This window comes from Dipodomys ordii, unplaced genomic scaffold, assembly GCF_000151885.1.
Source record: "Dipodomys ordii isolate 6190 unplaced genomic scaffold, Dord_2.0 Scaffold8, whole genome shotgun sequence".
Taxonomy (NCBI): domain Eukaryota; kingdom Metazoa; phylum Chordata; class Mammalia; order Rodentia; family Heteromyidae; genus Dipodomys; species Dipodomys ordii.
Window position 1 is genome coordinate 3,828,415 of NW_012267224.1, and position 22,783 is coordinate 3,851,197.

Below are 22,783 nucleotides of genomic sequence, written 5' to 3' on the forward strand. Positions count from 1 at the left end.
TTTCACTTCTTTAAGAGTTAAGTGCTTGAATTCCCTTATCAAGTAGTCATATGTACTGCTTTCTATCTTCAAATGCAATTAAAAGTGCCCTTCGGGTGTTCCAAGTTTTAATCATTCTCTATTTGGAGCATTCCCATAGTGCCCAGAGCATTCTCACATGGGGTTTTTCAAGGAGGAGGAGGAGGAGAAATAGGAAGTGAAAAAAGGGCTGAGGAGGAGGAGAAGGAGGAGGAAGAAGTGGAGGAAGAAGAGGAACAAGACGAAGAGGAGGAGGAGAGGAGAGAAGAAAAGGGAGGAGGGGGCAGAAGAGGAGGAGGAAAGTCAGACTGAGAGTGATAGTTTCAGTTTGGAGGTTGGATCCATCATGCTCTCTAAAGCCCTGTCTTTGTCCAGTGCTGTTATCCAAGTCCAGACAAGCACCCAAGTGTGGACTACACTTGTGACCTTGAGTGCTGTAAAATGGAGATATGAACACCTATGTCATTGTCCCTTAGGAAGCTACTGGAGTTTCCCAATAGCTAATGATGTCATGATGATGCCATCATTATCTGATGAGCCATGGAGAAGGCAGTGCTGGTCTTTGAATTGGATTCCTGTGGCAGCACCCTCTTCCAGGGCTGCCAGATTGCCTGTGACATGACTTCTGGCCTCTGACCTCTGATAAGCTTGGCCTGCTGTGCATCTCAATCAACAGGGTGAGTGCAAGGGTCTTGCATTTAGGCATGTGTCCTGACCATGTCAGATGGCATTTTGGTAGTTTCCAAGCTCTTGCTATCACTTTCTGGACGCCCAGTAACAGAGTTTGTACACCTGCCGTCACCATGACCGCATTCTGCCCAGCAGGCTTTAGCTGACGGTTTTGTTGTTGTTGTTTGTTTTTTAGGATTTATAATATTCTGGGCTCTGCACGAGGTGTAAATTTGCTGGTGTGGCTTCTGCCTCCCCAGTACTTCTTCCAAGCTCCTTTGTTGATCAGTTTGAATGTGTAACAAGGGAATGGTCTGTTTATGTCTTAGCCCAACCTGGAGGCAAGTAATGGTGCTGAGCAGAGGCTCCTATCCAATCCTCAGGCTTGGGTTGGCATGAGGAGGGGTAAATGGGTTGGACCGCAATCCTGTCTCTGTCATAAGATCACACACACACAAATCTGGCTGCAAGTCAAAGCCTCACAAAAAGAAGAAACAAGAAAAAATCTCAGCATGGTTCCAAATGCTGACTGCAGCCACACTCAGTCCCCTGGAGGCCGCTCATGTCCTTCTGTGGGGGGTCATTTTCCAAAGTTAATTGCCCAGTTCTTCCAGGCCTTGAACTGTGCGTCCACTACTCACATGGAGGCAACACGCAGGGACCAATGATCTTCAAGGCATTACAATAACAACAACAAAAATCTTCATTCATTTGGGAAATTAAAGTACAGAATTAAAAAAAATGATTGCAAACCCCACATGTTTTTGTGTCCAGTTGACACTGCTTCTTGGAAGGGTTGGACTTATTTGTTAAATAACAGCAACAACAAAAAGACTGGAGTTGGCATTGGAAACACCTGGGGAAAGTGATCGCTCATTAACAGTAATAATCGTGTTGGGTAGGGGTGCCAATATCTGGCATGTGACCCAAGTTCTCTCCTATTGTACATTATAAATCAATCCTTTCTTTTTTATTTCTGTTCTTTCCTGTGATTTCATGGCCTCAATACAGAATTCAAGGTCATGATTGATATAAAGAGGATGACAAGTGCATTGAGACATATATGGATTCCTGGAGTATGAAGTTTTAAAGTATTTGCCACACGCATTACTCTGTGTGTGTGTGTGTGTGTGTGTGTGTGAATATATTCCAGTTCTGGGCTTGTACTAAGGGACTAGGGACTATAACTGAGCTTTATTTCCCCCCATTAAGGCTAGTGCTCTACCACTTGAGCTACAACAGCTATATTTCCAGATTTGGGGGGATATGGCAGCTATTGGGGATGAGTCTCAAGAACCTTTTTTTTTTTTGGGTCCGGTCGTGGGCCTGAACTCTGGGCCTGGGCGTTGTCCCTCAGCGCTTTAGCTCAAGGCTAGCGCTCTACCACTTGAGCCATAGCGCCACTTCCGGCTTTTTTCTTTTTGCTTATGTGGTGCTGGGGAATCAAACCCAGGGTCTCAGGCATGCAAGGCAAGCACTCTACCACTGAGCCACCTTCCCAGCCCAGCCTTTTTTTTTTTTTAACCACAGTCCTCACATCTCAGCCTCCTGAGTAGATAGGATTAGAGGCATGAGCCACTGGAGTCTGGCTGCATTACCATTTTAACTCTCACCAGTGATACAGTAGCCAAGATCCACATTGTGTGCAATCGTTCTGCAAAAATGGGACTCTGCCTGAGTTCAAGACCCAGGGCCAGAAAAACAAAAGGGGGACTGAGAAATTAAGGCACTTGGTCAGTATTACATAAAAATAAATGGCATCAACAGAAATGGAATCCTGACTGACTTTTCTGTTTGAGACAGAAACAAAGGGAACTTGTAGTTTATTCTGCTCCTTCTTTGTGCCAGATTCTTACAAAATACAATTTATCCATTTCTCACACCAACCTTGTGAAATTTACAGTTCTTCCCAATTTTCAGTAGGGAAAATGGGAATTTAAGCAACTTGCTCAAGGTCATATAGAAGAGTTAGGAATCACACCTACATTCCTCTAACACATTTATTTATTTATTTTCCCACATATCCTCTGTGGTCCAGCTCTCTATTTTCAGGAAACACTGTTAAGAAGAGGGTATGGAGAAGGGTTTAGAGGAAAGGCATTCACAATGGCAGCCACTTCAAGATGACTTCAACACTCAACATTAGAGAAATGAATAAATAAATGCGATCAGAACACCACAACTATGATAAATGGTTAAGATGATGACTATGTAGACACATGGAAGTGTTTACCAAATAGCATTAAGAAATCATATATATAACCTGATTGCATTTAAGCAGAAATTATGCATCTGGATGAATAAAGAGTAAGAGAACACACAAAGAAAGCATCTTGTGATTGAGATTCAAGATAATATGATGTTTTTATGTAACCCAGTATCAAGAAAATCATTCCAAAGGAAACAGAGACAAGAACAATTACCCATTTATGAATTTATCCTCAAGATTTGAAAGGATGAATTTTCCAACATAAAGTAAAGGGCATACTGGCATTCAGAGTAAAAGTTGAGTACTTACTAAGAGTGAATAGAAATGATACTAAAACAAAAAGTTGACATGGAAGATTCTGAATATTTGATGGAGAATTTTTCATACTAGAGCAACCTTGGGGCCTTATCCCACATTCCTATTCATTGCAGTAGCCCTTTGCTTTTAGATTTCATGGTGAAGTTCTAGGAATGACTTTGAAAACAAATCATATAGTATTTTTGATGCCATTCAAAATCAAGTCTTCCATTCACAAAAGCATTTACCAATCATCCATTCAAGAGATGTTTACTAGGAGGGAGAGAGATGGAGAGAGAAAAAAAAGAGGAGAGAAGAAGAGAGGAGAGGGAGAGGAGAAATGAAGAGATTCCTTGGTACTTCCTACTTCACAGTGCCTAGTCTATAGTAATTGCTCCAAAGTGTCATCCATTGTTGTTAATAGCACTGCCCCTGGGACTGTTTTCTCTCTGATCATTTGTTTTTATTTCTCATGGTCTAGGCAGTATCTCCTCTGGAGGGCAGGGACCTGACTCTGTCATACTGCACTCTGCCATTGCTGGTCTCTGGGATGGGTTCCATCAAGAAATGCTGACAGACAGCAGGACAGACTCCATTCCAGAAAACAGGACAAGACACATTCACAAATCCCTGGCTCTTTAGTTCCATCATCAGATGAATCAGATCCCTGAGTGGTGCCAAGGCCCCTTCAGCAGATAGGGACTAGTTTGTGAAATGGGTCACCTATGAGGCGATGAGTTCTTCATTCTTCCATTCTATGTCTTGCCTCAGCCTTGGTAACTTCCTGGTTAGTTATAACAGGGACTTAAGTAGCATACGTCAGACTCATATCAGTGCGCTTTGTCATGGCTCTGAATTCCCTGAAAATAATGAACTTGTTTTGAAGAAGCTGTATGACTATCATTGCTTACTTTCCACACTGCTTAATTTTATGACCTGCAATGCACTACCTATAGAAACTGCAGATGTCTGCAGCGAGGCAGAGCACATCAAGTTTCTTTCTTTCTTTCTTTCTTTTTTACTCCTAGAGAGGCCACAGACTTGCCAACATCTGGGTCTGACCACTGTTCTTAGCAGTGGTTATTTAATCTTCTCATTCACTGTCCAAATAAGACTATGTGCATGACTGAGGCTTGAGGCTTTTAAAAGCCCAGTTTCTCAGACACATAGGGAGCTACAGACTCTAAGACAATTTTATTGCTGAATGTATTTAATGACTGTTCAGTTCTCTTAAAAATTGCCAAGTGATTAGACTAGGAGGGAAATCTTAAACCTCAGTTTTAAACTAAAGAAATAGATAGAGCCTATGTGCTCTATCTAGTTTGGGTCAACAGACTTGAGATTCTGCTTGGTCATGACCTGCCAAGTGTCCTGTGGCCACTTGAGGTGCTGTTAGAAGTGTGGCATCTCTCTGACCCCTTTCTGAGACCCAGATCGCTTCCTGGGTATCATAGGCCTCAGGCCACACCTCTTCTGGTCCCTGACAAGATGCTATACCACAGTGTAAGGCACTGACCACTGTCTGTACAATTTCTATATGGGTCTTCCCTCATAGGCGTGGGCATTTCTTGATGACAGGTAGCATGGTAAATATGTGAGTGAATTGGAAGAATCTTTTCAAGTAACTATTAATTCACAGAAGAGTAAGCCTGGCCAAAAATAGGTCAGCCTTTCAACAAAAGTAGTTGTACATAGAGGAGAGTGAGCATGGAACAAAATTTACAAACCCAGAGTATGCTTAAGAAGCAAGAGCATCAACTCTGTGATGGAGCAGGAGGCCTTGGTGAGGCGAACTGCTGTACAATGAAAGAGCTCAGCATCTCAGAGGCAAAGGCGTATGGAACATGGGGCCTGCTGGCTTATGGGTCCTAGAATACCAAGCTCATTTTGTAACTGAAAGCATATGCTCTATCTGCAACTTGACCAGTGCAATCCCAGCCTAAAAACTCATGTGATCTGTGAAACCATAAATAAATTCGGAAGCTCTGGACATTATAATGAGCAAGGAATTTTTACCTAGAACACTTTAAAAAATAATCTTCTTTTTGTCCAAACTAGGAAAGTATATTCTATATAACTCACACAAAATCCCTAAGAAGAAATGCCTGCATTCTAGCACTCCACTGAATTTCTCCTGGAGGGAAATCACCAGGGGGATGGGTTTGCTGGGGAGAAGACACATGCACTGAACTCAGCAATCACATATCAGAAATCTGAGACAACCGGAAGGCAAGTAGCACCAGAGCATTTTATGAAACAGGGACATGGCTAGCCTTGGAATAATTAATTCCAAAAGTCATACAAATGAGCAAAGGAAGCTGAGCCTTGACAAATTGCAGGTTTGATGCTTTGTTAATTAAACCCATTCTCTGCTGAACACACACACACACACAACACACGCACACTCACACACATATACAGTGGCATGTAACGTACATCTCAGGTAATATAATGCCCTCATTTAAACACCTGAATCAAAGCACAAAGAAGTCTGAAGAGTTTTCTCAAACTTAATCGGGAAACAGAAACATTCGATTGGACTTACCCTGAGGTAGTTGAGGGTGAAGTTTGTGAGACCCATCCTGGTGATGTTTTTGGACAGCTGATCCAGCACCTGAGGATCTTGTGCCTGAACAGAGAAAAGATCACATTTTATCCCAACGAGATGATGATCTCAGGAAAACCTCCGACTGCGCTCCCTCTGCTACGCAATGCAATCCTGACACTGTTGATTTTTCTTGGAGAGACAGATTGCTGGAGATGGTTTCATTTGCATTTTGAAGACACTTGCGTAGAGCACTCAAGAACATTTTTGGATCAATTGTGCAAGACTAGCAAAAATCCAAGTGCCTGAGATGTGCATTCCATTCTACAGAAATGATACGACTTTCTCTGTGAGATACCCTGTCCTTTTGTCTTCCATCCCAAAGACCCTAAGCCCTGCTAGGAGACCTTCTAGGTCATGACCCTTACCAAAAATGGAGGTACTTCCCAGTTGGCAAAGTCATGTCTGTTTCCTGCTATAAGAGTGATGTTAACTTACAGCTTGAGTTGAGGGCTGTATCCTGAAAAATTTGCAACTGCTATAAAATATGCACATGCTACACACACATGTATATATGTACATGTGTATATATGTATAAGTCTATATATGTACGTATGTATGTATGTATATGTATATATATGTATATATATATATGGAGAGAGAAACAGACAGTTCTAATTCTCACTATTAAAGCAAGACTAGAAATCAATGTCATCAACATTTTTCATCCTGCAGGAATCCCAGCTTGAGTAGGACATTTTCCAAAACCTCAGTCACATATAACATGTATGTAAAGTATCAAGGGCCACCTAAAATGTTATAGGTGGCAAGAGAAAATTGTTTCTTCATTTCACTTTGGAATGAATCGTTTGGTTGATATTCTTTCTTTCTCATTTGGCATAAGCCAACCGGCACTACACAGAGGGAGACATAAGTTTGTCTTCATGTCTGTTCTCATGAGACCCCCTAAGTTATATTAATAGAATTTTAGTCTTTTCTGTATCTACATCTTTTCCCCACAGTGAAACTACTGATTGGGTTTACACACACACACACACACACACACACACACACACGAAATCTAGGAGAAAATAGCCAGAGTATCAATTTCACATCAATTTCTTAAATAAGGGCTAGTTTTGTCATTGCATCCTAGGTTCTACTTTGATGCATTGGCAGTTGTGGCCAATAGCAAGGAGCTAAATTACCATTGGGAGGATATTAATCAATGAGGGAAGGCTCTCCTGCAGTTCCTGCCTCCGGAGCAGTGAGCCCATAGCTGCAGAGGGCTTTGGTGTGTGCCACACATTATCCCATGTGACTTACAGTTATTTGCTCTTCATTCTAGCTAGCTTTCCGAGCATGCTTTATTATTGTGCCCATTTTATAGAATGAGGCACTGGATGCACAGAGATATCATGTCATTTTCCCAAAGCTACACTAAATAAGAGTACCCTACTATGGGGTCTCAGTAGATGGTCTAGTCCCCCAACCTGTTTGGTGCTCCATAAAATTGATGGAATTTATGGCCAAATGAAATCAAGAGAATCCCAGATAGTCTACAGAAGGGCAGAGTTGGGATTAGGAAGGGTCAACTTCTCTCTGTCCAGACCTGAATATAGGAGACCTATGTGTCACATAACACATGGTTTAATCAAATGGAAACTGTTTTGACCTTTTGTTATTTCGTTTCCCAGTTATACACAACAGGTTTATCTACCCAGGAAGCATGTGGAATTTAAGAGAAGTACAAACCATTTATTAAGGTAACCCAATTCAGAATTTATAATAATAAAATACAAAAAATAGTCTCATGATGCGTCAAAGTTGGGGATAGAAGAGTCCAAAGGCGCATTTCAATTAACATAATTGAGAACAAAACTCAATATTTAGAGCTAGCTACTTAACACGTGATGACTGGGGAACATATTTACCTAGAGAGAGAGCTGGGCTTCCCTCCATTGTCCCTGAGTAAGATAAAGGAGAAAGAGCAAAAGCAAAGAAAGTAAAAGGGAAATCAAGTTACTTACATGCATGGCTAGGATGCTTCTTGGTACTAATTCTCTGTATTGTCTAATGGTAAAGTGCCATGTTTTTATTCTCATGAGATCATCAAAGGTGAACTCCAAGATCAGCCTGCCTTCTGTACACACCTAGAAGCAACAAAGAACACACTCTTTGGTTATAGAGTTCCTGGGGGCCACTTTTTGTAACTCACATCAATTATTGATTATTGTGTTCCTTCTTGTCCTTGGACATTAATGTCAATGGCTTACCCATGGTAAAAAGGGACAAATATCAGTTCTATAACTGGTGAGGCCATAGGACAAGACAGTTGTTTACTAGCCACAAAGTGTCACTAAGTCGACTACTTACACTGAAACTCTATTAGCTTCTGTTTCTTTATCTGAAAACATGGAAATTAAACTCATCTGAAGCCAGAGGCTGGTGGTTCACACCTGTAATACTAGCTACTCAGGAGGCTGAGATTTGAGGATTGCGGTTCAAAGCCAGCCCAGGCAGGAAAGTTTCTGAGACTCTTTTTTTTTTGTTAGTCATGGGGCTTGAACTCTGGGCCTGGGCACTGTCAACTCTGCTCTTCAGCTCAAGGCTAGCGCTCTACCACTTGAGCCACAGTGCCACTTCCAATTTTCTGGTGGGTTATTGGAGATAAGAGTCTCATGAACTTTTCTTGCCTGGGCTGGCATTGAACCATGATCCTCAGATCTCAGCCTCCTAAGTAGCTGGGATTACAGGCGTGAGCCACCGGCACTGCATTCCTGAGACTTTTTATCTCCAATAACCTACTCAGAAAAAGCCAGAAGTAGCCACGTGGCGTGGCGTGGCTCCAGTGGTAGAAGCTAGCTCAGAGCACAAAGAGGTTCAGGGACAACACCCAGGCCCCAAGCCCTAGGTCCTGCAAAAACAAACAAACAAAAACTCATCGGATAAAGATATTGGGTGTAAACCAGATAGAACTCAGTAAGTACTGGACAAAATACTAGTCTCTTGCTTTCGACTTTTCCTTTATTTTGGTTATCCTTCCACCATCAGAGGATAAGTTCTCTAACCTTGGATGTCCTACCGTGGGGAAAGTATGCTATAAGGTCATTATGCTTAAGTGCACATTATTACAGAGTAATCCAAATGCAAACAGTTACTGACAACATGGAAAAAAGGGGTGTCTTTAGAGAGTGTACCACTTAAATTTTATCACATCGGCAATGGTTAAGTCCTACTTACAGAAAGGGCCAGTCTTTCATCTTTCAAAGAAAAATGTATTATTAATAAAATATTTCACAGGCTCTCTCTGTGACAAGGTAGTACTTTTTATCTTCTTTTGATATTCATATTTCTTAGCACATAGTTCCTATTTTATTTACCTTTCTCTTTTGCTACTAATGATTTTGAAGAGGAAGAAAATATTAGGCAATAATATACCATTAGATTACTTAACTAAAATATAGAAGGTGGAGGTAGCTTATCAGTCCCAGTTTAAACAGTTACAACTTGTTAACCAGTTCATACTCACTTTGGGGAAGTAATGCATAAAAGTAGATAAGAGATTTGACATCCAATATATTAGATTTAAATACTGACTCTTTTTTGGGGGGGGGGCTTCATTCTAGAGTGTTGGGAAAGTAATCTCTCAAATTCCAGTTTCCTTATCAACAAAATAGAGATAGTAACAACTTTTAGTAGGATTGTGGAGAATATACATTAAAAGAGAAGATGTGGATTGCTAAGTCTTGTGGCTGGTACAAGTAGAACAACAGTAAATGATGGTTATTCAGATAAAGGAAATACAACTGAGTACAGAGCTCTTGATTTATTTTCTCATTATGTGCTGAGATATATGAGTTTAGAAGTATCTCAGCTTTCTAGATTTCTAGATTGTACCCATTTTCTCTACCAGAGCGGATTGGATTATATAAATATATCTATATAATATACTGAGTTAGCTCTGATTAAGCTTTCTTGGACTAAAATCATTAAAACTCTGAGAACTTTAAAAAAGACATGTAAAGATAAGCTAAAACTCATTAATATGGAATAAGGGATGTGATTATTTCTTAAACTATAGTCCAGGAAGATGGTTCATTTATATAAAATCTTTCATGAAATATTGATAATCATTGTCCTCTTTGGGGATTTTACATAAAATGCCACCATTTTTTGAGCTCTTAACAGAATTTTCAGCAGGAGTTAGGTGCTTTCCATGCTCAATTATGGAAAGAAATATTTTCCTTAAATAATCTAAATGCCAGTACAGAATTACGAAGCAGGCCACAACACAAGAAATGCTGCTGAGAATACCTGCCATCTTTGTTGATCAAAGATCTCAGAGACATTGTAAGGTTATGATTGATAATCTGAGTGAAGACCTCTACCTCAGATGCGATTAGCAAAATCTGTGGGTAATTTCAGGCACGTGGGCATGCTGCCCCTCAACTCCTATTCTGGGCCATCTTTGAAGCCTCATGTCTGGTATCTCAGTCATGAGAGTTGGGTCACGGAAATGGGGAGGCTCTATGTCCCCAAAAGACTCCCCTAAGAGGATCCAGAGCACTGGAATTAATTTACCAAGGTTTTAGAAAGCCTTGCATGGAGATTAAGCCATGCAAACTCCCCTAGGAGTGATGCCACCTGTACTGACAACTTTCAGAAAAGGGAAAAGCCCTCTACTGCGAAAGGTCTTGACAATGCAGGGTGGGAATATTTGGAGGTTGATGATAGTTTTCTCTTTCAAAAGATGATTTTTTTAAAAAAAATATTTAAACAAAGATTAGCCCAGTTAATGTCAGTCTTTTTTTATTATCTAGTCTATTTGTTTTGTGTTTATAAACCATAAACTCAGAGCAATTGAAGGTTCCAGGTTGCATCTATTGGAATAGCATCTCATAGTGAACAGATATGTATGTAGTCCTGATAGATTATGCAATTGATGCATCTGTAAGGTCAAGTTCAATTATGATCTTTGTTCACAGTGATATAGCAAACCAGTTAGAGACCTCTCTTGCAATCTAACTGCCATAGGTCTACAAAAAGGAATAGTGCCACAAAACTTGGGGTTCATAAACACCTCAGAACAAAATATGAGTTGACTATGTTTAGTGCTTTTCTTTCTTTTCTTTTAAAGAAAAATGACTTTTTTGTCTTAAAAAGATAGAAAATTTTTTTCCTAAGTAATTAACCCCACATCTTCACCCCAGACTCTAGTCAGCCTTTCAGCTACCACAATGGAAGTTCTATGTAACCAAAGATGCTATGATTTGTTTTATAACCAATAATCAAGAAATGAAATAAGGACACATATGAAAAAATATAGTTATTCTTTGTTTGGAAATGGGAAGAAAAAAATGGGCACAACTCATAAAGAGGAATTAATATCTCTTTCTTCTAAAGAATCTGCATTCTTCTTAATCAATACAATTAATATAGCTTTTACCTAAAGTTGCCATTTTTTTAAAAAGCTGCCTTTCCTATGGAATCCAAAATCAAAAGGGTCCCCAATTAAGAAAACATTTTCTGTTGTGCTGAATTCATGTTACCGTACTATGAGCTCTGACATTTTGTTTCTGTGGTAACCAAAATCAGCTGATTAGTTGGCATGGCAACAGAAAAGATGTAATCCCAGCAGACACACTCTAATCAATGCCCCCAGCACAGATGGTCTCCGGAGGATCAACAAGAAAGAGGCTGGCAGGCATTCAGCAGATCACGTGCTAGCTTGAGACTAGGCCAGGAACAAGAGAACTAAAAAAGAACATTTCTCAAACTAACCGGTAGCTTTTTTAACTCTTTTCTCTCTCTGACTAATTGTAAAGTAGACCATGCATGCTGTTGTATAATATAATGATTCTCACATAGATTTTCATGAAATAAAATGTGCTTTTTAGGTGGCACTGTTTCATTTCCTTATTCTTTATGTTTGCAAAGCATTCACAGAAATGTATGTTTAGATTAACAACCACACAAAGCTGTATTTTACCTAGAGATATTGCATATATAAATGCATAGCAAGGCAATATTGTCTTTAACACTATAATTTGGTGAGAATCAGCAGGTAAGAAATTCTGAAATATAATGTGGTATGCAGGCTAAAGCAGGAAACTAATTGTCAAAGATAAAAGTGAATTTTCATATTAGGAAAGCTTGTTGGTGTGTTTACTTTCTTTAGAGTAGTAAATAATTTCATAAATAATTGAGAACAGAAACAAAACATTAGCCTGTGTTTGCAGAGGTGATAAAAGTTTCCAGCAATAGCATTAACTATTATTTCAGTTTACAAAACCTAAACTAGACTTTCAAAAAGTCTCTCAGTGTCCCTCTCAGCATCTGCTAACACTCAGACCCTAAAACAGAAATATAACTTGGGGATCTTTGTGGAAAATTGACATAGGCTCTTTCTTGTATTCTATTTGATTCAAAATTAAAACTAAGAACAGAGAGCTTTTAATATGCATTTAAACATTCTAATCACATACCTATCCCTAATCTACAATACTTTTAGTATCAGGAAATTGCAAAACCCTCATTATACCCTTGAGGAATATTTAATATTACTGTTAATTAGGACTGTGGCTGATTTTGACTCACTAGTTGGCCAAATTTTCATGCAAGCAACTCAGAAGCAGTGGGTCAAATGTGGTTTGAGGAATGCAAGTTTATTGAGAGTCTAAATTAGAATAGTGTGAGGCTACCAACACATAATGTGCTAAGTGATGTCAGGTACTAATAGCAAAACAATAGGCATTGGCTTCAGAGCCCATTTTCTTAGTGGCACTGAAAGGCTATTAGCCAACTGTTTACACTAAATAGTCATAGTGTTTTATTACACAAAGCTGAGATATTTTTAATTAAGAACACAGGAAAAATTGAGAAGATTCTATGGGTCATATAAAAATCACTAATTAGAGAGGGACAAGGAGAGGCAGAGAAAGAGAAAGGAGAGAGATTGGAAAGAGAAGCAGACAGTGAGGAGAGAGAGGAAGAATGACAGAGATAGAGATACAGGTGCAGGCAGAGAGAAGGAAGAGACAGAGGAGCAGAGGAAGAGAGAAGTGGAAGGAAAGAAAAGGAAGGAAGGAGGGAGAGAGGAGGTGAGGGGAGAGAGACAGAGAAAAGTGGAAGAAGAGACAGAGAAAAGAGAGAGAAAGGGGAAAGAAAGAAACAGGAGAGAAAAAAGAGAGAGAAAGAGCTAGAAAGAGGAGGAGATGGTGGAGAAAAGGAAGAGCGAGATAGAGGGAGACAGAATCCTATCAAATTTATTAAAAAATAAATGTGTGAAATTAGCATCTGAACTAACTGTAGACAAATGAACTTTATTTTCCAGAAAGTGAGGCTCTTCATCATGATAGTAAAATATTCATTATGGCTGTGGTACAGTGGGAGATGGGTGGCCCCAATAATTGAAGCTTGGGGGGCCAGGGAAGCTCTGTTCAGGGGAGTGTTTGGGCCTTTTGGACTCTTGAACAAACCAACAGCTGGGAGGAGAGCATTCCAGGAAAAGTAAGACTGGAACAGAGCACAATCGTCTTTCTTGACATGATTGTAAACAGAGCATTGTGGATCCATCAGGAGGATGAGATTGCTTTTGGTCTAAACCAAGTCTGGGATGTTTGTCACTAAACTTTAGGAACAACCATGTTTGTGCATGAAAAGTAGTGAGTAAATACATAAAACTGCAAGTACAAAATGAATTTTATATTTTCTTCAGCTGTTAGGAGTAGCTTCTTAATTATTGCAAAGCTTTACTTAATGCTCATGGATTTCTTTCCCTTAAAGTATAAGGTGGTATGTTTCTTTCCAATTTCCTAAAAGTAACACATTAAGCTGAGAGAAAGAGGGGGAAGAGAAAGAAGAGAAGAGGGAATGGAGGGGAGGGAAGAGGAGAAGGACAGGGAGAGGAAGAGGAGTAAGAGAGAGAAAAGCAGAGAAAAGCAGAATCAGAGAGAGAGAGAGAGAGAGACAGAGGAAGACAGAGGCAGAGAGAGGACAGCAAAAAGAGGCTTTCTTTGTAGAACTTGAGTTTGCAATCCTAGCAATTCATCTGTCACACATCCATCTGATTGGCAAGATTATGCAACAACAAGATTATGCATCTCCAGAATGAAGTAAGACATGGACAAATTAAATTATCTTCGTAGCAACCATTCCTTTTCTAGAGAAAACAGTTTTCTATAGAAAACTCTCTTCTCGGCATGAGTTACTACATTCACTGTGAAGCTTGTCTCTGAGTGATAACCATCTTCTCTGTTCTACTGTTAAGGAATTACAAATTAATTAATTTTTTTGCCCTCCCTCTAGATCCCATATTATAAATGTCTACTATCAAAACCAGAATACCATAGAACCCATGACATTTGACAGTTTGCCTTAGTATCTTGTAACTATTTCCTCTGCCTTTGGTTTTTGGTTTTGGTCTGTCATGGGACATGAACTCAGGACCTGTGGGGTTCCTGAGCTTTGTTTTGCTCTAGGCTAGTGATCCACCACTTTGAGCTACAGATCCACTTTTGGTTTTCTGATGGTTAATTCGAGATAAGAGTCTCACAGACTTTCCTGCCTGAGCTGGTTTTGAACCATGATCCTCAGATCTCAACTTCCTGAGTCATTAGGATTACAGGTGTGAGCCACCAGTGCCCAGCTTGCCTTTGGTTATATACCAGCCTAGACACCAAAGAAAGTTACACTGCATCCGCCTGGTCAATGGAATAAATCAGAAAGTATTTTTACTTGCAGCAAAGTTGCCAAAGTGTCAAACATATCTGATAATGTGACTCATTTTAACAATGAAGGTTTCTTATATGTGTTTTCTTCTGAGAGAGATAGATGCTAACATTCATAAAACAGACTAGTTTCATTTTTTCTAAAAAATGAACTTCCATAAGGATGGGGATATATCTCAGAGGTCACATGAATAATTGGGATGTTTTAGAATCTGGATAGAGCCACAAGATTGCAATAGAAATTAATTGATCAACTTATAAACAAAATGCAATAAATTTCCATTCTGGGGCAAATAATTGTTAACATTTACTTTTTTACCTGGAGACAGACCATGAGGAGATCATCTTTAGTGTTCCCATACAGTCTTTGATAAGAGATACGTTCTACATGTCAGGATTGTCTACATGACAAGGATTACAGGTGTAGACAGTATAGAAGATGAGGCTGAACAATCTTCTCTTCCATCTTGCTTTTCATTTCATATCCTTCATTGGTCCCTGCATCCTGCCTCAAACATTGTCATCTTTCCCTGGACCTCATCTTCTTTCTTAACTTTTTCACAACCCATCTTTTGGCTTTGCCACACTCACTTCCTGAGCTGCTTGTGTGGCACCCCAGTCCCAGAACTGCTGAGAGTTTGGGAAATGCCCTTTAATCTCCAGATTCTCTAATTTCATTCACTATCCACTTTAAGTTTTCATAATTCCTTGTAAATTATAACTAGGCTGTGGTTCATAGTCTCTCCCCTTTAAGATTTAAATTTAGCTTTGCTCTTTTGAAGAACAAAGCCATCTATATGGATGGCATGATAGGTCTTTCAGTTGAAGAAGACAGGTTGTAGAAACAAATCTATTTTAGCTAGTACAATTTAAGAGGCAGTTGAACCTTTCTCACTCCTAGATTTGAGGTTCTGAAATGTTTGATTTTCACGCAGAAAGTGTCACACGCATGCATTCTAGAATAGCATTCACCAAGCGGTCTAGCCAAAAGAAGATTCTCTCACAGAGATGAAAAATATCTGAGACCTGAGAAATCAGCTTAGAGTACTGGACAAAAACTGTCCTTATTGTCCTGTGGTTTACTCAGAGACGGACAATGGGAACATGCCTCTGGTCCCGGCCTGTACCTTGGTAAACATGGGTTTCCCATGCTGGGTTACCATGGCGCACTGGTCGCAGTCCACCGTGATGGATGAGTTGTGGTAGGACTCCTTAGAGTGTTTGAGGATGTAATACAGGTCTGTCACTCCTCCTTCGAATACAGTGCTAAAGTAACGGGGAATCAGGGTCCTGCCGATGGCTGGAAGAGAGAACACAGGGACATAGTTAACAAAAATACCCAACCAGATCCACATATCCCATACCACTGACAGCCTTTCTGGATTTAATCAAATATGTCCAGACACCATACCAAGAAGCAATTTCTCTTTCCCAACAGCCTTAGCACCCTTCTCTGGTATAGCTAATAAAAAATAATAGCCCACTATTTGGGGCACATGGGTAACTTTATTTTATTTTTCCAATAAAATAGAGTTAAGGTCTTCTCATTCCAGCTACTAAGAAGACAAAGATGGGAGGATCGCAGTTTGAGGCAGGACAGATTAGGCCAAAGTTAGTGAGACTCTCACTCTCAGACACAAGCTGGGCATGACGCCATATTCCTATCATTCCAGTTATGAGAAAAGTTGAGGGAGGAGAAGGATTTTGGTCCACAGGTAGCCTGGACAAAAGCATAAGAATCTACCTGAAAAAGTAAAAGAGCAAAGGGGGCTGGCGTCAGATAGGAGAGCTCTTGCCCAATTATCAGGCCCAGAGTTCAGTCCCCAGTTCTGGAGAAAAAAATGGTGAGTGAGGAGACAGTGCTTCTACTTGGGTCCTTGTGTCCACTTTTATGTCAACATGTTTCCAGAAGCCTGACACAGCCACTGGGCTTTGATTTTTCAGTATATTATTTACAAACCAATTACCAAATGATATGTTTTGTTTTTATTGTTAGTATTGGGGACATAAATTTTAATACCATAGTGGTATATGTTAGCATTTTCTTAGTGGAACTCTCAAAACAAAGCACAGAGAATAGAGGATTGAGACCCCCAAAGGAATATTCTACAAAAGGAAGTGATGAACGTTTCAAATTCATATAATTATAAATAGATTTTTAGGGTTTCTTATTTGATATCTGTAAATATCAAATATGCCAGCCCTTTCAAACACTTTGTCTCAAAGTGTTTTGAAGAAGGGACATTTATTTCTAAGCAGCAACTTATACCTCTTTACCTGAAGACATCACCACTATGCAAACATTGGTCTCTTTTATTCTATTTGTGCCATATTACCCTATGTTAATTTGAACATAGTTTGTGCTTATTGCTTTGTCTTTCTGATAGAAATCCACAAAAAATTCTTTGTTCTGGCAGTGATTTGAAATTCTCTTACAATGGATTTCTAAGACATAGCTTCAGGAATTTTGTTTGTGTGCACATTTTAAGGCAAAGTTCCAAAGGTCCTCTTGAGAAATCCAAGCTTTTTAAATAAATCTGCTATACTTACTATATAATATTCCATGAAAGGCAAAATATTATTTAAGGTAAACTACCAAAGAGAGCATTAACTATGGAAGATCAACCAGTCATCATCTGAATGTTTTAAAAGATTTAATTTCATTGAAAAAGAATTAATATTCATTACATATGAATCAATAGCTCTTTGGTACACACTCTTGGAAAATAATAAGCATAAAGAAAATATATTGTCAAGCTGCTTTCTGTAGTGTTTTATTAGAGAATTATTATATAGATGACTAGTCCCCAAATAATTTAAATAGTTCATATTTGCTCTGGGTAAAATCAATCAATGAGCATATACTAAATATTCTAAACTTTTTTTGCAATTTCATCTTGAGTAATCCTTATACGTACATTTTCCTAAATACTATGAATCCCCAATACTTTCTGTTCATAAAATTCAAATGAGAATAATTTAAGCCTACCTTATCCACAAGCATATGCATAGCTAATATTATAAAGAGAACTTTCTACCACTCATTGTACTTCACTACACAGATAAAATTAATGAAATACATTTCAAGTATTCTAATTCAGAGCACATTATTACCATGAATCAACTCAAGTGATTTGACAATTTGGGGTATGTACTGTTAAACATAAATACAGCCATAAAAAATGTAGTTAAAGTGGTGGAAATATTTTGCTAACATATCCAAGGAATTGTCACATTCAGAAGGTTAAGCAAATGACCCCACTGCACCATTCATGTTACAATTTAATCGTCATGTGTCATGCACAATTGAATTGCTTTGTAGCACCAATTTCTATGCACTATCCTAATTTTTGTTTATAGTTTAAAAAAAGTTCAATGGGAACAAAAGTTTGAGTTTCTTTAATTCTGAGTTTAGATTTTTTTCATTATTTCCTCAATTCCAGATAATGTACGAAGTCTACAGGGAATGTACTTAGAGGGAAACAGGAGCTTTGTTGCGCTGAACAAGTTCAAAGACTAGGAAACGATTGTGAGAGGTGAAGCTAGTTTTCAGTTCCATTCCTTTTGTCCTTTCCTGTCTACCATGCCTGGCTGCCACTCCAGTGGTCCAGGTGAACCATGACAAGGGTATGCAGGCCTGGAAAACCAGAGTGCTCTACTTAAATCAGGCTGGGCCGTGTGACCTGCTTTTACTAAGAAAACATGGTACAAACCAGCCAGGGTCAGTTTTGAGGTGTACTTTAAGAAGATCGGGAAGTTTCCACTTTTGCCTGGGAAGAGGTGAGCTGTATGTGCAATGTTCAGCTACTCTAAGATTGCTGTGCTGTGATAAGCTAAACTTGGTCATGTACAGAGACCACACGAAAGTGAACCAACAGTGACTCCCTGACTTGGTCCAGTCAACCCCTAGCAGTGAAGCCATCTTGGAAGCAAATTCTTGAGCTCTGCTTGAGATGCCGTAAGCCGGTGTCACAAGAACCAGAGATCAGTTGTGCCAGACAACGACTCTCAAACTGCAGAATAAGAATGAATAAAAAAAATTTTGTTTTCAAAATACTTTCCCAAAGTACACAGGGCAGCTTTGCCACTAAAAAAAGAAAAAAGAAATTGTGACTCATGGACACATTGAAGCCAGTGAGCACCAAGAGAGAAAGCAGCCTAACGTGGCAGACATAGTAGGCTGACTCAGTTGTCATATCAGCTGGGAAAGAAGCCAACTTCCAACCCTTTGAGGCTCCACTTAGGTGAGGTGTGCCCTTCTTCCTCCTCCTTCTCTCCTTTTATCCCCCTTAAGCTAGTTTGTGTTATGATTCAGTCTGGTGCAAGCGGAGGAAGCTGAGTAATGTTGTCCCTGCTCCAGTGTGGAATAGGGAAGTAAACACAGCTAGAGGAAGAAGGGAAGTGATGAAAGGCAATTGAGCAACTACAAGAGATAGCCGAGTCTCTTTGTGTATCACATCATAGTAGAAGTTGCAGGAGATAAAACGGTGTCAGAGACTGTATTAGCTTCCCATTGCTGCTGAAACAAATGACCCCATACTTACTGACCTGAAACAACACAGGGTATTATGTTATAGCTCCAACACTCAGACATGAGTCTTGCTGGGCTAACAGCATAGTATCAGCAGGGATAACTTGCCCCTCTGGAGGTTTGGGGGAAGAATCAGTTTTCTTTTTCTTGTGGGGTCCCTCTCTCAACATCGAGAGACTACTCACATTCTTTTTGGTCTATTCCCATCCTCAAACTCAGTAACGGCGGAGAAGGGGCCTCTCACTTCTGCCTCCTCTTCCACTTTGGAGTCTTATGATTACACTGGATCTACTGGAACAATCCATGATAATCTACCTCTTCATCTCACTGTCCTTAAACAGATTGTCAAAGCTCCTTTGTCCATGTAGGATAGAATTCCAGCCACTCAGAGTTAGAAAGTGGGAGTTATTCTGCCTACTGAGGGGCATTTGCCAAAACTTTCTATTGTACAAGGGAGATAATTAAACATCACACAGACAGACAGACAGACAATAGACACACACAAATCCAGAGTTTGCACATATATAAAATATGATGTAGGACAGGAAAGTAATAGAAAATGTCATGTGCTTAAGGAAATCAGCCTATTGCTTAATCACTGTATTTTTTCTATCACCATTCACTGAGCCAGAGTGGCATGGTATATGGTAAAAATGCAAAGATGAACTTTTGTCTATGTCTTTCAAATCCATTTCCATCAAGAGAGTTTCCAAGCATCGTCGTGTCTATAACACAATGAGATAATTCATAATGTTTAAAAGATGGATTTATGATTTTGAACTCTAGCAATATCTTCTGCAACCTGAGTTCAATGTACAATTTTATTATTTTTGAAGCACTGAAAAAATTAGCATATTCTTTTAATGTAGTAAATCAAGCCAGCATACTACACAGTCTAATATAAACAGCTTTACAAATCTGGGAGCATTTCAGATTTAGATTCAGAGATCTCTTACTCATCAGCCACATGAGTTCTGAATCGATTTAGACACACATGCATATGCTAAACTTACCCTTTACATCTACACTTTAATCCCTGGAATTAAAATAATTTAAATATTGATATACATAAATCTACATAGTGTTCCTATGACAAAGATTATATCTTCAAATAGTCTTGAAGTGAGAGTAAGATCATGCAAGATTAGATTTTTCTAACATGTTTAGGTCAAAGCCCCCAAAGTCGGGTAGTATAGAAAGCCAGCACAAGAAGGTTTCTGTGGAATTAGGTAAGTGGAATAAGCCATCCAATATTTATCTAAGAGAGAGAAAAAGGAAATCATATATTAAATTATTCAGGGGCTGAAATGTGTATAAAGAATGTTTAATAATACCTAACCTTGTAGGTAAATATCATTAGCCTACAAATAGCTAAAATGAATTCATTACCAGTGTGGATGTTGAGACCTGCATCAAATCCCTTAAGAAAGCTGTCATTGTCGTTCTCATCTGTCTCCACCCATCTCCAGAACCTCTTTGTGTGGGAGTTGGTGGACTGATCATATGTCAAAGCAGGCTCTAGTGTCTATCTTTTCTCTAGGTATTACTTGTAGGCACAAAAACTCCTAGAGGATACTCAAATATAATATAAAATAATATAAGGAACAAATTCATCTAGAAGAAGTAACTATTATGCATCCTCCTTAAATAGGAAATCTTATTTTCTAGAACATTCTACCTCTATTAGTAACTATGACATAATTTTCTTAACATCTTAAGGATGTGCATATTTAATATCCACACATCAGTTTTAAGTGGACAAAGCTATTTATATGAAAAGAATTATTTCACATGTAGGTGTTTTTCCTAAACAACAATAATAGATTGGCTGTCTGAATCTGGAAAGTTTATACAGTTCTGCTAAAGCATAGGTGATTCAGAAGTCCATATGGAAATTCTGTACAGAAGTAGGTAAGAAACACAAAGATTCATTATACTCTGGACTTATCTGTATTCAAAATTAGATGAATGCATTATGCTAACATGTAAATGGAAGTGCTCCTTACAATAATAAAAACAATACTGATAATCTCATTTATGACATATAACCATCAAAAATAGTCAAAATAGTGGAAATGAAACGTGAGAAAACTTTGATACGGGTGAAATCAGTTCAAGGCAGATGCTATTGTTTTTGGTTAAGTGAAAGAAAGTCACAGTAGCATAGTGCAATAAGTGGTTCTTCTTTTCACCCAAATATGCCTCTTATTTACTTTACATACAAAAGCAATTTGACTTGAATACCTTCTCCCTGTCTTTCTTGTTCTTTGAGGAATTTATCGGTTTAAATATGCCTATTATGTACCTATGATGGAGCAAACATTGTTCTAGGTGCTATAAAATACCTCAGAGGATGAAGGGGTGGTGGGCAAAGACAGCCTGGTTTAGCCTAGCGTGAGGAGGGCCTGGCAGAGCTGAGCCCTGATGAAGAGACATGTAGGTTTGTGACTGGTGAGGCCTGGGCCCAGCAAGTAGCAGTGGCAAAGGCTCAGAGGTTGGCAGTTTGGACTGGATAAGCTGGGTGTGTTACGGACGGGAATGTGTCAGTGCACTCTCAAGGAGACCAAGATGGCAGGTGAAGATGGAGAAAAAGTCAAGAATGGAGTACATGGCCTTTACTAAGCTTGCATTTTAGATTTAGCATAATGAAAAATAAAACAGGAAGATTTTAAGAAATGATCAGATGAGCCTACTCTTCTAAATGTACTATCCATTTGCTACCATGGCCCCCAAACTTCACACAACGTTTTGATCTGCTGAGAAATAAAATTAGGCTTTTCTTTTCCTTCTATTTTCTCCCCAGAAAATTCTTTTAACAAATTTTAATTACAGTACCTTACACTTGTGCATAAGAAGATAAACATAAGCAAGATAAACCCCATCCCTGCTCTTACAGAGTCTCTGCTCAAGCAATTCTTAATGCTACTAATTTGTAAATAAGGGCCATAAAGATCCATCCCAGAGCTCTATCTGGTTCTTGACTATGTATTGGCTGGCACACATATGAGTGGATGTATAGATCCCAACTTGCAGGAACTTTTAAACCTGATTTTACTTCATAAAATTCAATCCAGTGTTTAGTATATTCAGGTGATTTTAGATGTTCTGTAGGCTATTTCTCTCAGATGTGTGCCTATATGATGGTCAGAAACTCTTCAGCCTCTGGATCTGGGTACTGAATATAACATGGTACAGAAGAATGTCTGGCATGGAGACTGTCTCTGGGCTAGGATATAGAATTAAAATCTTTCCATGACTCTTGTAGTAAGTCTGGTTACTGAGAGCTTATACAGGGAGTAGGGTGTTAAAGAGAGAGCTAAGCTAATGGATGAATAGATATCAATCAGTTATGTAGGGCTGGAAACAAGAATGACCCCAGCAGAGGGCACAGCATACATTAACGCTGGCTATTTGTCATCATCTGGGCAGCTGCCTGCTCCATAGAGCTACTCTGCTACAGAGAGCCCTCTCGCTGCGCATGACAGAACAATATTCTGCTAGTTATTGGAACCTTTACAATGCAGCTCACATCTGGTAGCTTCCTTTCTGCCCACGCCCCTGTACTTTTTATGTTGACATTTTTATAACTACACTCTGCTGTTTCGTTCTTCAAGATGAACCTTAGGCTAATTTTGCAAAATTAAAAAATAAATTCAAGAGATGGTTGAAAGGGAGGACATTGATCAAGATGCGTTATGTATTCATAAACTGCTTTGGTGAATGGCAACTCCATTGTATAACTACTTAAAGAAAATAAAAATATTTAAAAGAAGTAAAGGCAA

The 22,783-nt window shown here is 39.1% G+C and overlaps 1 protein-coding gene across 7 annotated transcripts in view; it reads right to left on the bottom strand.

The window, feature by feature from the left end:
- Ldb2 (LIM domain binding 2) overlaps positions 1-22,783 on the bottom strand; it is a 305,230-nt gene that overhangs the window by 43,439 nt on the left and 239,008 nt on the right. For all 7 annotated transcript variants that reach the window (XM_013008876.1, XM_013008874.1, XM_013008875.1 and 4 more), the window contains exons 3-5: positions 15,598-15,770; positions 7,769-7,891; positions 5,739-5,822 (exon numbers count right to left, since the gene is read on the bottom strand). In XM_013008876.1, coding sequence (XP_012864330.1) covers positions 5,739-5,822; positions 7,769-7,891; positions 15,598-15,770 — 380 coding nt within the window. The remainder of the gene's footprint in view (positions 1-5,738; positions 5,823-7,768; positions 7,892-15,597; positions 15,771-22,783) is intronic.